General features: G+C 24.6%; 2 protein-coding genes across 4 annotated transcripts in view; one reads left to right on the plus strand and one right to left on the minus strand.

Moving 5' to 3' along the window:
• LOC122504336 (E3 ubiquitin-protein ligase RNF181-like) overlaps positions 1 to 15,885 on the plus strand; it is a 250,891-nt gene that overhangs the window by 114,861 nt on the left and 120,145 nt on the right. The window lies entirely within an intron of this gene.
• The window catches only part of LOC122504311, a 144,043-nt gene that overhangs the window by 7,785 nt on the left and 120,373 nt on the right, over positions 1 to 15,885 (minus strand). For all 3 annotated transcript variants that reach the window (XM_043615381.1, XM_043615373.1, XM_043615376.1), the window contains exon 4: positions 579 to 763. In XM_043615381.1, the coding sequence (XP_043471316.1) occupies positions 579 to 763 (185 nt within the window). The remainder of the gene's footprint in view (positions 1 to 578; positions 764 to 15,885) is intronic.

A 15,885-nucleotide genomic window follows, 5' to 3' on the forward strand; every position in this document is an offset into this window, starting at 1 on the left:
TCTGTTTAGAAAAATTGTAAACGCAACTCTTTTAAAATTCATTTAATCTTGAAATATTTAAGTAAAATTATTGATTGATTAAATAATTGATAAGTTATAATTTTATAATATAGTTCTTCAAGAATTAAGTTACCTATTTAAAAAGAAATTATTGTCAAAAATGGAGAAAATTGAACCCTGTAGTAACTCTTTTTTTTGCCACAAAACAAAAAGATAAAATTTTTTATTCTTACTAAATAACATTTCGTTTCAATATTAAATTTTGAAAATAAAAATTTGAAATTCACTCTTAAAATGAAATTTTGAATAATGTATATTGTTCTTGGAAATGGAAATTTAAATGAAGAAAAAAAAGCGTATATTAAAATTTGTGCGATGGCATTTTTCACAAGGTATAAAAATTATATTTATTTAAAAATGGTGGGGTATGAGTATGAATATTTTCGGTATAAGTATTAAGTGCATGAGAAAAATGCAATTTAGGAGTTGTCAGCCAAGAAAACTGAAGAAACGATTTATTATCGTGTTCTTGAATGGATATATGATTGGTGTACACTAAAGGAGAAAATGCGCCTCACCTGGTAGCTTGGAGGTGGGGTCCTGAATTGAAATTCGGGATAAATCATGGCAGCGTATGGATGCATTGGCCTTGCTGGTGGAATCCTTCCCGAAATACCCGTGAAGCCAAAGAAACTCCCGCAGTTTTCTCGACAGGTCACTCGCCATGCCACTGCACTCACAGTCACTAATACGACACCAATACCTATAGAAAAATTTACGAATAATATTTATTAATATTTCAATCAAATTTATAACCTAATATTAAAACAATTTTTAAGCGAAGAATCAATTTATTCAATATAGAAATAACTTATTAACATAAAAACAATTTTTTTAATTAAAACTATGAAAAATTAGGGGACTAACACTGGCACTGCACTGCTGGGAATCAAAACCAAGGACAAAATTTTGACGTGAATTTCGAAATGCAAAATAGTTTCGAAAGTGTCATAAAATGTTCATGATAGTTTCAAATAGTTGCAAATACTATTTATTTAATTAATTTTATTATTATTTTAATTCATTTACACTGCAACAATTTATTTGATTCAAATAACCGATCTCTCTAAAATCATAGTTTTAACTGCCAATCAGTGACTGACTTTTTGCTTTTGAATCAGTTAAAAATAGCTGATTGTTAGTGAAAAAATGACTGATTTTCAGTAAAAACAAAGTCTGAAAAATTACTTAAATTTGACTAATTGAATCAGTCAAAAAAACCAATGAAATATTAGTTATTTTTAACTGACAGCCTGTTATTTTTTTAAGTAAATGATCAGTAAAAATATCACTATTTAAATTAGTGACTGACTTTTTGCTTCTAAATCAGTTATTTTTAACTGATTCCAATTTAGAGAGATTACTTGTCTATTATCAAATAATTATTTACTTGAATCAAATAATTTTTATTCAAATCAATTTCTCTAAATTTGAATTAATAAAAATGTTTACTAATTCGAATTAGTGACTGACTTTTTGCTTTTTGTTTTTTAATTAGTAAATTTTACTAATAAATAGTAATTTCTACTAATTTATTAGTAAAATGTACTAATTCAAAAGCAAAAAGTCAGTCACTAATTCAAATTAGTATTAAACATTTTTACTAATTCAAATTAGGGAGATTAAATCGTATTTGCTTCAAATACAGAATTTATTGGTTCAAATATAATTTATTTGATTATATAAAAATTATTTGATTCAAGAAAATATTTATTTCATAATAGACATATGTAATCGATTATCTGAATCAAATAAATTTTTTTTTTTAGTGTAAAAGTGACCAAACAAGGAGATTTCGAATCAAAACCACTGTTAGGTATTAAAAAAAACAAAATACATTAAGAAAACGATTTATTTGATTCAAACAACTTTTATTTAAATCAAACTTAAAATATATCTTTGCTATATCTATTTTATCAGAAACGTATGTTTTTTATAATAAATAAATATTATAATAAATAAATAACTAACTTAAATTCTGTAATTTTGTTTTAAATGCACTTTTGAAATATTAATCCTACTTTTCTTGTACACCAGAACCTTGATTTAGCGGTCGGTTCGGTGCAATATTAAATACTTTTCTTGTATCAAAATTTTCACAAGATTTATAAATTAATTTTTGCAAGAAAATTTAGCTTAATTTACGACCTTTATTATTGTTAAAAATTTTCACAAAAATAAATATAAAAATATATGAATTATTAAATTTTGTATGTGTTTTTATTTTTTGTTTAGCAGATTCAGGAAGAAGGCTTATAAATAATGAAAAGTTATAGGTTTTTGTTTACGAAATCGAATTTAATCCTCTAATGATTAATTTTTAAAATTAACTCAGTTTCGCCATTTTCGATTTTTTTAAATATGACTTCAGATTCGTAATCAGCGACCCTAAAAACCCCCAAGTAACAAATTTTAAACAGATTTGCGCAATATTTTGAAGATTAGAAAATCTTTTAGGGTATGAAGCACAATTTTAAATTAAAAAATAAAAAAAAATTAGTAATGGATATTTTTCAAATATTGAACGTGCAAGTTTTTTTTAAGTATTTTTATTATTATTTTTTTTAATTTGGTTCTTAGTTAGTTAGTTTTCTACTCACACAGAAGAAATAAATATTATTGTAAACTTTCAAAAGTATCTCAATAAAAATTTTTTACTGTAACTTTTTTTCAAAGATTTTTTATTATTTTATTTATCATTTTATAATATGTAGTAGTAAGTTATTATATGGTCCAGACAAAGAAAATATGTTTTACTTACTTTTATAATAAAAATAATAATTTTTCCTTAATTGCCCCAACTGAGAAGCAATTATGGAACAAAATTTAATTTTAAATAGTTACGTCAAAAAAAAATTTTTTATGGAAAAACTTGGAAGAGACCTTTTGAATGCATGTTCTATACATATTTGAATAGATAAAAAAAATTTATACAATTTTTTATAAAATTTAAAGTTTTTGTGAAGAAGTAAATGAAAAATAATTAAATATTAATAACTATACCTTGGTTAACGGTATGAAATCTTATAATTATAGTTTAGGAACAATGATAAAATGTAAAATTTTAATGTAAAAATTCTAAATCTTATTAAATGTTCTATGAAATATTTTTTTAGATTTTTAACAAATATTTACTAAATACTATAAAAGTGTTTTGACAAACCAGAAATATTAAATTCCGATTTTTAACAAATTGAAAAATACATTTATAAAGTTTCATTATTGTTTTTTTCAGTGAATAAAAACCATATTTTTTAATATAAAAAACAATTTATTTATACAAAAATAAAACCATATATACAAAAGTTGAAAAAAATTAATATAAAAAAGAGAAAACCGTAAAAAAGGATAGTAAACACTTCGATTGTGTATATTGTATATACAACGTTTAATCCGAAAAGATATAACCGTTTATAGTTTCCCTCTTTCGATCAAACGTGACGAGTAATAAAATTTTTAAATCGCAAATAAAAATTGTAAATGTTCTGAGAGGAAACAAAAAGAAATATAGCAAACAAAGAGGATGTGTATTTATTGTGAAAGGGTTAAAATACCGTGGTGTTTCATTTGAAAATTGCTATTAATCGTGGGAGTGATTTAGGAGGAGAAACGAAAGTCTTCTGCCTCTGAGAAAAAGTATGGCAAATGAGTCTATGAAGATTATTAGGCACAGTATCATGTATATACGAAAAAAAGTATGGCACTCTATAATCTCTCGAGTGAGAGAAAAACTCTCATTTGCTACACTTTCACACTATACTCACACACACACACACATAAGCTCCTTCATCAATTGAAGCCTGTAATTTAATTATTTATACTCTATCATTATACTTTGTCTTAAATTACTTTTTTCAAAAACAAAATCACAAAAGGAAAGTATGGTACCTTGTTTTTTTATCATTTTTTTATTATATTTTGTTGATCTCTTCTAAAAATAAGATACTTCATTTATTATTATACTAACATTATAATATTATAACGCCGGCAGCCTTAAAATTAATATTAGTATTACACTCGCAAAAAAAATTTGTTTGAAACAACCAAATTTTAGTTTAATCAACCACTTAAATGCATTGCTATAAAGTTAACCGAACATTGTTTTCTTCAAACGCAAAATTTATTAAACTAAACCAAATGTTCCAAGATTGCAGCTTTTCCTTTTTCTCTATTACACTGTAAAAAAAGGGAGTTAAATTTTAACTCCCCCGGGGGGTCTATAAAAGTCGCACCCATTGGGGAGTTAATGCCAGGGGAGTTAAATAAAGAGAGTTAAAATTTCACACCCAAATGCTAACTCCCCAAGGAAAAAATAACTCGCGCGGGTGTTGAATGAAGGGAGTTAGAAATTAACTCTCTTTTGGAGTTGATTTTTAACTCAAAAAATTTCACTCCCAACTCCCGAGTCCGTTAACTCCCTAAATTTTTTACAGTGTAATAATATTATTACAGTAATAATATTATTGCGTGTAAGCTTGCTAAAATATTACACGTGCTATTTGGGGTCACTCAGAAAAAAGATATAGGTATTTCACTCAGAGCCATCAAAACTTTTCATTTAATTCAAATAAATTTTAGAAAGTTTCAATAAAATTTTGTTTGTTTCAAATAAAAATTTTATTTATGTCTAAAAAAAATTTAATTTAAAACAAATAAATATCCTCAGGAGGGTTGCAATAAAAAATAAATTTACCCTGAACTTTACCCTGAATTTTCAAATCCATTTATTTACAATTCAATTTTACAAAATATCAATTATTCGGAAATTTTTCAATTAAATATATATTAGAAAATAAAAACTTGAAATAATTTCAAAAAAAAATTCAATCAAAAGTTTACAGAAAAATTAATTCTACTAAGTAGAATTGCTAGTTAAAGGTATGAAACATTCAAATTTTCGAAGTTTTTAATTTGAATCCTTTTCAAAATTCAATTATTTCTAAAAATTCATGCTATAACGCATTTAATATTCAATTACAATAAATAATTTATTGAATAATTGAATATTTCTTAAAATTGAATTCTCATAAAAAATGTTATCAACAAATTTTTAAATAATAGAATTCTTTGTCGACTTCTAATAAAATTTTTAAGAATAATTACATTTTTCGAGGAATTTGATTAAAATTGTACTAAAAATAATTGTAATTCTGCCATGAGTTTTATTGTTTATGATGAAAATAATTGAATTCCTAAAAAAAATTTTAATATTTATGGAAATAATTGAATCCCTGTAAAAAATTTTACTATTTATGAAAATAATTGAATTATTGCGAAGAAATTTATAAAAAATTAACTATAGTAATTTGAATGTTCTTTCATTCATTCACTTTTTCTGTCCCTTACACTCTGAAGTTGTCTTTTGTTTATACTTTTGTTTTTTGTTATCTTCAGATAGATTGTAATATTATATTATTATTATGTAATAATTATTTTTATTTTATAATTAATTCAAAATTGTAATGACAAATAGAAACGATTAGAATTTTTTCACTTTTTTTATTAAAAGACTAAAATTTTGTTAAATATTATGTTTTGTCAAATTAAAATTCTGCAGATTTTTGTTCTTTACTTCCAAACAAAATTAGAAAATTGTTAAACAACTGTGATTAAGGAATAGAAAATTTATTTATTTTGCATTATTTTTGTTTATGAATCACAATTTTTTTCACAAAATTATTATTTTGTTTTAGAAAAAGAAGAAAAATATTTGCACAATATTCCTATTTTTAATCTTATTTTTGGAACAGGATTTTCCACAGGAATTAGGGTAAGTGCGGGTATAGTCGGACAGTACTAGTAGTCGGACACTTTCATGTTTTTTGGCAAATAAATAATAATGCATTGTGATATTTACTTAAAAAAATATACTGGACGAATGTGTAAAGTCTATATTTTATGAAATTAGTGTTATTTTACAAAATAATTAAACAATAAATATTTTATTTAATATTTTAAAAATCGTGGTGTCCGACTATAGATACAACCATTTTCGAGTAGCGCAATGAGTAGCACAAAGTTTTGCTGATAATTAATCATAAATTTTAAAACTTATACGATTTAAATATTATATTAATAACTTCTAGTATGGTTTAATTCCATTTTCCAGCCGATAGCAATTAAAAAATGATCTGTTTTACTTTATAAATCCAAAATATCTGACAGATGTCCGACTATAGAAACAAGGAAAAAAAGTGTCCGACTACTAAAGCATTCGTAATTTTTCATTAAAATGTTTATATTTTATTAAATACTCAAGTATTTGTAACAAATTTACATGATTTTTAATCCTGAAGAACTCATTTAATTGATAATGTGCTTATAAACACAGTAGATATTTGCTATTTCAAGAAAAAAAGCATAATATAAGATCGTATCCTTAAGTGTCCGACTACTAGTGCATTTACCCTATAAGACATTCAAAAATTTTAAATTTAAACCTTTTTTAAATTAAACAACTTATACAAGTATTGTTATAAAACATGAAGAGATAAAAAAGCCGATAAAAATAAAACCGCGAGATAAAATCTTTATTTTATTTTATAAGAATATTGCGAGGAATATTGTTACTGTAACTTCATCAAAATTATTTTCATCATTTTAATTCAATTATTTTCTAGAATTTTAAATTATTTTTTATGAAAATAATAATTGAATTCCTCAAAAAAAGTTATTATTTATGAAAATAATTCTGTGAAATTTTTATTATTTATAAAAATAATTAAATGTTTAAATGTTAATGTAAAAATGTTTAAATTTTATTAAAATCTTTTTAAATAATTGAATTCTTTTTTGGAAATTTTATTAAAATAGTATTGAAAAAACTTTTACGTCCGAGTTTATTTTATTAAATTGATAGGTAAAATAACTTTTTACACGAATACATTCGGACAAGTGGTTTTTAATATAAAATGCTCCAACGTTTCGAAATCAATACGATTTCCTCATCAGGGAATAATTAACAGAACATAAATAAATAAAACAAAATTAATAAATAGAAAAAAATAAAAAATTAAAATAAATTTATTAAAATAGAAAATTTATTAAAATAGAAAAAAATAAAAAAATAAATAAATAAATAAAATAATAATTAAAATGAACATAAAAGTCACTATAAAGAAAACAATAAAAATATCTTACCAATAAAATGTTTTACATTACATGTCAAAAGAATTAAGGCGTACTTGCGTTTGCGATGGCAAAAAATAGGGCCCACTTTAATGTTTTTTTTCACGGTAATTTTATTTAAAATGTTAAAAACGATTTTTGCACCTTAAAGTACATTATAAAAACTACAAAAACAAAGAAATTTTTCGTTTCTTAACAGTTATTTACGATTCGTAGAGGGCCCCAAAAATGTCGATCTCAAATTTGTAAGAGTTTGCGGTGCCCCCTATAGAGCCGCTCCTGACAGTCTAAAATCAAAAAAACAAAATTTATTCTTTAGCATACATTCATACCTAGTGGACTTATATGCTAAAATTAAAAAGAAGTGAAAAAAACGAAAATGCGGTACTTTTAAAGTCAATTTTTAAGAAATGATGATTTTTACCTTTTGAATGTTTGACTTTAACAGTACTGCATTTTCGTTTTTTTTTCGTTTTTTTTAAATATATATATATATATATATATATATATCATATATATATCATATATATATATATATATATATATATATATATATATATATATATATATATATATATATATATATATATATATATATCATGTCCACTAGGTATTAATGTATACTAAAGAATTAATTTTGTTGTTTTGATTTTAGACTGTCAGGAGCGGCTCTATAGGGGGCACCGCAAACTCTTACAAATTTGAGATCGACAATTTTTGGGGCCCTCTACGAATCGTAAATAACGGTTAAAAAACAAAACAATTTTTTCTTTTCGTAGTTTTTATAATGTACTTTAAGGTGTAAAAATCGTTTTCAATATTTTAAATAAAATGACTGTGAAAAAAAACATTAAAGTAAGACCTATTTTTTGCCTTTGCAAACGCAAGTACGCCTTAAAGGATTTTTAATCCGAAAATTTGAATGACTTTTATGTTCATTTTAATTATTGTTTTATTTTATTTATTTATTTATTTTTATTTTTTTTTGTTAATTTTTTATTTTTGTTCTATTTATTAATTTTGTTTTATTTATTTATGTTCTGTTAAATTATCATTTTAAGTCTTCGTGTATTTCTTTCTATTTTGTTTTTTTATTTATTGTTTTTAATGTTTATAAATTATTATTTAATGTCTTCGTATTTTCATTTTATATTTTTGTTTTTTGTATTATTTTGTAGACTCCCTGATGAGGAAATCGTATTGATTTCGAAACGTTGGAGCATTTTATACCTATTAAAAACCACTTGTCCGAATGTATTCGTGTAAAAAGTTATTTTACCTATCAACGTATTAAAATAGTAGATATTGAAAATCATTGAAATTAGAAAATTTTTTTAAAATAATTAAAATTAGGACAAGAATTTTTTTGACATTTATGAAAATAATTGAATTTTGGAGAAGAATTTTGTTATTTATAAAGATAATTGGGATTTTTACAAGAATTTTTTTCAAATTTTGAGCGTAATTGAATTTTATTCATTTTTTTTGAAATAATTGAATTTCTGCAATTATTTGTAATTTTTTTTAGTGTTTTCAACAAAAATTTAAATTAGAAAATTTTTAAATTCTATTATTTTTAAAATTGCTCATTTTCTTAAAAATGGTTAATTGAATTCCTGGTAAATTTTTATTATTTATGAAAATAATTAAATTAAATTGTATTAAAATTTTTGTTATTGAATTAGTGTGGACAATTTTATTAAAATAGTAGATATTGAAAATCATTGAATTGAGGTAAATTTTTGAAAATAATTGAAATCTTGCCAAGAATTTTATTCAAATTTTTGAAACTAATTGAATTTTGTAGAAATTTTTTTTGATTTATAAAGATTTTCTTCTGCGAATAATTTTATTGCTTTTGAAAATAGTTGAATTTCTGCAATTATTTCTAACTTCTCAAAAATTCAATTTTTGAGTGTTTTTAACTAAAATTCTTTAATAAATCCATTATTTGTAATAATTAATTAAACATATATTAAAAAATTTAACTAGTTTCAAAAGAATTTGAATTATTAAAATTTTCCAAAAATCGAAGTTTTTTTTAATTATAAATTCATTCAAAATTGAAAGGAGGATGTTAAAAAAAGGTCGATTTTTGCCCCGAGCCGAGAAGTAAATTTCAAGTGAATCCTTATACATTTTGAGCCCAGGAATCGAGTAGTAACCTTCATTTCCCCCCATACCCTCGGGAAAGTGGTGAAAATGAGGAAAAACCATGAAAAGTCCAAAAAATAAGAATTAAGTTGGAATAAGAGCAAAAGGGATAAAAACATATCATAAAATATTTTAAAATATTTTCTGGTCTACAAATAACTGCCACATGCTTGGCTACTGTCGGAAAAGTCGGAAAATTTATGAAAATCCCTTGAAAAATGTAAGAAATTCTTTTTAAGTGGTCAGAATCGGTTTAGGGTAGAGTAAAGTTAATTTAAACTAATTACAAAACAAATTTATATCTACAATGATATCTAGACTTTTCTCTTATGTCCAAAGAATGTGTGAAAATCTCGGAAAACTCAGGAAAAGTCAAAATAATAAAAATCTATTGTTTTGTAATTAGTTTAAATTAACTTTACTCTACTCTAAACCGATTCTGACCACTTAAAAAGAATTTCTTACATTTTTCAAGGGATTTTCATAAATTTTCCGACTTTTCCGACAGTAGCCAAGCATGTGGCAGTTATTTGTAGACCAGAAAATATTTTAAAATATTTTATGATATGTTTTTATCCCTTTTGCTCTTATTCCAACTTAATTCTTATTTTTTGGACTTTTCATGGTTTTTCCTCATTTTCACCACTTTCCCGAGGGTATGGGGGGAAATGAAGGTTACTACTCGATTCCTGGGCTCAAAATGTATAAGGATTCACTTGAAATTTACTTCTCGGTTCGGGGCAAAAATCGACCCTTTTTTAACATCCTCCTTTAAAAACTTAAATTAAAACCTTTTGAAGTTCATCTGTTTAGAAAAATTGTGAACGCAATTCTTTTAAAATTCAATTAATTTTGAAATGTGTAAATAGGTAAAATGATTCATTAAATAATTATAAGTAATAATTTTATAATAGTTCTTCAAGAATTAAGTTATTTAAAAAGAAATTATTGTCAGAAATAGAAAAAATTGGAGTACAACTAGAATTTGTGGTAATTTCATAGTTTACGAGGCAAACAAAATAGACACCAAAATTGTGAACTTTCTTATTAATTCTAAAAATTTAATTTTTTCCTGTACTTTTATTAAAAAATAAGGCTGAATTTTTTTGTTTCCTCAAATAAATATTTTTTTATAAACAAATTTTTTTTTATGAATATATTTTATCATGATTGATGAAAATTACATTTTTACATTTGCACATGTATTTTTTGAGGGCAAATAAGTTTAGTTTTTTAATTCAAATAAATGATTTGGTTGAATGAAACTAATTTGAGTATTGTGTGGTCTAAATTATGTTTAACTGAAGAATATTCTCAATTTAAATCACTAATATGGTTAAACGGAATAAACACGTTTAAATAAAAATGTTGCGTTTATAAAAATGAACCAAATTTTATTAATTAAAACAAATTTCACTGTAACAAATAAAATAGGTTAATTTAAAAGTTCGGTTAAGTGAAATCAATTTTTTCTTTCAAAGACTATATTTACTATATACCCCAATTTATGATTAGTTCTATAAGTTATTTGATAAGATTTTTTAATTTTTTACAAATTCTTCTACAGATAATCAATCTATAATTTTCTGCTACAAAAAGTTTTCACTAAAATAAAAATCTGGAGATTAGTAATTATTATAGTATAGCAATGCATTTATTTCGTTAATTTAACCAAACTTTAGTTATTTCAAACAAATGTTTCATTGAGTGTAGTAAAAGTAGAAGAAGTGGAAAAATGCTTCAAGAAGAATTTTGGAAAGTGAGATTTGTTTTTTACAGTGTGAAACTACTAACGCATTCAGAAATATTTTAATATTTCAATCCTAACTAGCATTAGAAGAACTAATTCTACCTTTTTTAATTGAATCGTAACTGTAGCTCAAAAATGAATATATTAAATCTTTAAGAATCAATATACTATCAAAGGATAGCAATCAATTAAAAACCAATATCCCACCCCATAAAAGATTCTACACCCATAAATCACGATTCTCGTTAACGACGTTTTGTTCTAAGCGTCAATTGATTGCCTTAAAACTCATTACTAAGAAAACTTTCCACATCACACCTTGAAAAAAAGTCATGAATCCATTGCACAACTCTTATCGTAGTTATACAATAAATAGATTTTTTCTTTGCATTCTTCAAGTAAGAGTTACGAATTTCTTTTCAATTGACATATCAGATTTAAATGCGTATTACATTCGTTCAGAAATCTTTCACGTCTTTTAGCTTGAGGAAGAAAAAAAATTCTTTCGAATCTATTATTTTCGATAGAGAGCAGCTGTCTTCAGTTGAAGTTGTCAATCTTTTTTGTGAAATTGAATAGAAATGCGTCCCTGATTTGAAAAAAAGGAGGAAAAAAAGCGAAAAAGAGATTGATGAAAAATAAAAGCTGATGTATAGAAAAAGCATGTCAGAGACTAGGTATAGGATCAACCGCAAAAGCAGATCGTTGGATAGGATATAGATATACATGTATAGTGCTGTGGAGTTATACGTATATAAGATATCGCGAGTCTTAACTAGCGGGCTTCGTTCTGTTACTTTCTAAACGTAGGATTATAACCTGCGACCCAGAGAATGCTGCCATGCTGCTCACAATAGAGAATGTTCTAACCTACACAGCTAACACCCACACCGGTACCTCCCGCATTAGTTATTTCTGTTACTGAACAACTAATTTGTGTGCTGACAGTGACAACGATAGACTGACAGTGCATCTTCAGCTAATACAGTTTTCAAATTTTTATTCTAATCCGATTTTCAATGAGAAAATTATGATAATTTATTCAAATATAAAATCATGTGTATAGCGTTTTCACTTGCTTTATTGGTTCACTACTAGCAGTAATGTGCTTTTCAAGAAGATATAACATAGTTAATGAAATTGGTTCAAGACTTCAAGAAATGATTAAGAAAAATTAAAAATAGATTTAAAATATCAAAATTTTATTAAATGAAAACTAACTATGAAAATTTGATAAAGCAATATTTTTAACATATCTTATAATTTTAGATTTTACATCTAATATTTTATATCTTACTCGGTGCCTCTATATTTATCTTCTCAACTTTAAATTCGTCAGATATAAATTTTAAATTCCATGCACTCATAAGAGGATGTCAAACTTGATTCGATTAGAACTTCAATAGAAAAATCGCGTCTGCTTTGATATCCTCTTAAGGTCATGTTATTCAGATGCTCACAAAAGCTTATATGGCATTTGAAAGGGACTTGACAGAAACTAAAATTTCTCCGAAAAAACATCGGGCAGAAAAATTTGACTCTAATTATAAAATTAACCAATCACTATTTTCTTTATGATTTCCGTTTGATTAATTTTTAAATTATTGCCAAAATCTTTCTGCCGTATGTTTATTCGGAGAAATAAAAATTCTGTCAGATATTTCGGAATTACCAAAGTTCTATCAAATAACCGATTTGTGTAAATGACGGGTTCCACGTCAAGTGACACAGGTCAAAAATTTACATGGAATATTTGAAAAATTTGTAGTTTCTTTAAAACAAAACGAAAATACGTTTTCTATTTTGGGTTTTGCTGCTGTTTTTCAACACTTTCTAATAGTGTGAACAAATGTAGAGAAAAAAAATTGTTTGACCTTGAAAAATTAAATTAAAAAATAAAATTTCATTTTTTTATCAAATGGGCAGTTTGTATTTTTTTAAAAAAAATTTTATCATAAAGGTGAGGTTTTTTCCTAAAAAAAATGTATAGGTCAAAACGTGGGACAAGAACTTTTAACTAGTCAAATTAAGCATTTACTTCTGCCGTGCACCGTCCCACAGTGGAATTTTTTTTACAATTTACTATTAAAAAATGTCTATAGCTTACAATTTTTAACCGATTTGAGTGTTCTTTGTCTTAAGTTAAAGGGGAATAAATTCTTAAGACATCCTTCGAGGCAGATTTTGGAGATTTTAATTATTTATAATTTTTTTTAAATCAAAGTTAACAAATTAATACACTTTTTTAAAAAAAGGAGGTTTATTTTCTTATTTCGTTGATGCACATGATCTAAATCAATTTAAATTCATCCAATATGACCACCAGATAATTAATAAAGCATAAAATAATTTATTTCAATTGTTATAAACAATATATAGCCCAACAACGAGCAGGGGCGGTGGATTGCAGAAGTAAATGTTTATTTTGACCAGTTAAAAGTTCTTGTCCCACGTTTTGACCTATACATTTTTTTAGGAAAAAACCTCACCTTTATGATAAAAATTTTTTTTAAAAAATAAAAACTGTCCATTTGATGAAAAAATGAAATTTTATTTTTTAATTTAATTTTTCAAGGTCTAACATTTTTTTTCTCTACATTTGTTTACACCATTAGAGAGTGTTGAAAAACAGCAGAAAAACCCAAAATAGAAAACGTATTTTCGTTTTGTTTTAAAGAAACTACAAATTTTTCAAATATTGCATGTTAGACCAAAAATTTAAACTTTGACCCCCTCCAGTTTTAATATTTGTTTAAATAAATTAATAATATTTGGTATTTTTAATTGTATCTAATAGAACTACTGTTTCTGCAAAATTTTAACCCGATCCCAAACATTTAAAATTTTGACCTGGGTCACTTAACGTGGAACCCGTCAAATAAAAATTCGGGCAATTGAAGATTCGATGGAACAGAATTTCTGACATTTATAAATTCTCACAAATTTTTATTTTTAAAGATTTATAAATTTCGATCAGAGATCTAGAATCAAAATCAAGAATTTAAAGAAAATCCTAATGGCACTTTATTGATATTAATTTAATTAGAATCTCAAAGTGCAAAAATTTTTTTATAGTGAAAAGTATCATTATTAATCTTTAGAGCTCGCTTTCCAATGTCAAACGCTCTCTTTTATATCAGATCTTATAGAACTTTCATTTTAACTCAATTTAAAATTTTAATTGCGCGCAGAACCTTTTTTCGATTTTTAGTTTAGAGGAAACATAATTTTTCTTAGAACACAAAGAATTCTAAATCTAATTACATTAACAAGGAACTCAGATTGACTTAATAAATTTTTTTCGCTTTAACTAGGAATCCCTGTTAATTTAACTAACTCCTTACTATACTAATTAAGAATTCAAATAAATAAATCCAAAGTTTCATTTATGGTTGCCACGAAAATTTAATTTTGATTTTACCTGATTTCCAGAGAAAATTTTGACTTTTTCCCTGACCCTAAAAAATATCAATAGTTGTATTTAAAATTAAAAATTAATTATTATTATTTTTCTATAGAAATTAATATTTTTAAAAACTTCAAGTTCAAACCTTTTTCAAATTCAACGACTTGTAAGAATATATGTATAGTTGATTTTTTCTTAGTGTTTCATTTATTACTCTTCCGTTAATAGATTAAAGAATATCAACGACTTGTAAGAATATTAGGTACCTATTATAAAATAAGAAGAAATGGATCACTCTAAGTCTTCGACTCGAAGTGATCAATTTCTTCATATATTTATAATATAAATAATTAAAGAAGACCGAGTGATAAAATCATTATTTTATATTATAAGAATATTGTTAATAATTTTTGAAAAAGTTCTTTGAGAATTTTTAAATCCATTTGTTTACAATTCAATTTTACGAAATTCCGACTACTCGGAAATTCTTCAATTAAATAGGTACCTATATATTAGAAATCTTATTATCTTATTATTTATAAAAATATTTGAAATTTTAAAAAGGATTTTTTAAAAATTTTGAACAAATTAAATTTCTGCGAAGAATTTTATTACTTTTTAAAATAATTGAATTTATGTAATAATTTGTAACTTCTCTAAAATTCAATATTGTTTTTAACTAAAATTCTTCTATAAATCCATTATTTGTAATAATTAATTAAATATGTTTAAAAATTCTACTAATTTCAAAAGAATATGAATTATTAACATTTTTCAAAAATCTGAGTTCTTTAAAATTTTTAATGAAATTTATTCAAAATTGAAATTTAAAAAAATTTTAAATTAAAACCTTTTAAAGGTTTAATTAAAAAATTAATTTTGAAATGTTTAAATAAAATGATTCATTAACTAATTATAAGTAATTATTTTATAGTAGTTCTTCAAGAATTAAGTTATTTAAAAAGAAATTATTGTCAGAAATAGAAAAAATTTGAGGTTTTGTATTAGAATTTGTGGTAATTTCATAGTTTATAAGGCAAACAATAAATAGACACCAAAATTCAAAATTTTCTTATGAATTCTAATAATTTAATTTTCTCCACCGACAGATTGGCTCAGTCGGATAGATGCCTGGCGTTGGTGGTCGTTTAAGGACCAAGGGTATAAGTACCCTTGGTTCGCGCCCACTTGGGTTGGTATTTTTCCGGCACGTGAGACAATCTGAGCGGGAGGTTTGACGTCGAGGTATAATGATGTGCACCGTCGATTACACAGGCACACAAAAAAATAAAAAAGTCAAAACCCAAAGGTCACACCCCCCTATCCCCATGTTTTTGGGGTTGCTGAAACCGAATATGACATTGGAAATTTTTTTTCATCGGCCATT

This window comes from Leptopilina heterotoma, unplaced genomic scaffold, assembly GCF_015476425.1.
Source record: "Leptopilina heterotoma isolate Lh14 unplaced genomic scaffold, ASM1547642v1 Lhet_11, whole genome shotgun sequence".
Taxonomy (NCBI): Eukaryota; Metazoa; Arthropoda; class Insecta; order Hymenoptera; family Figitidae; genus Leptopilina; species Leptopilina heterotoma.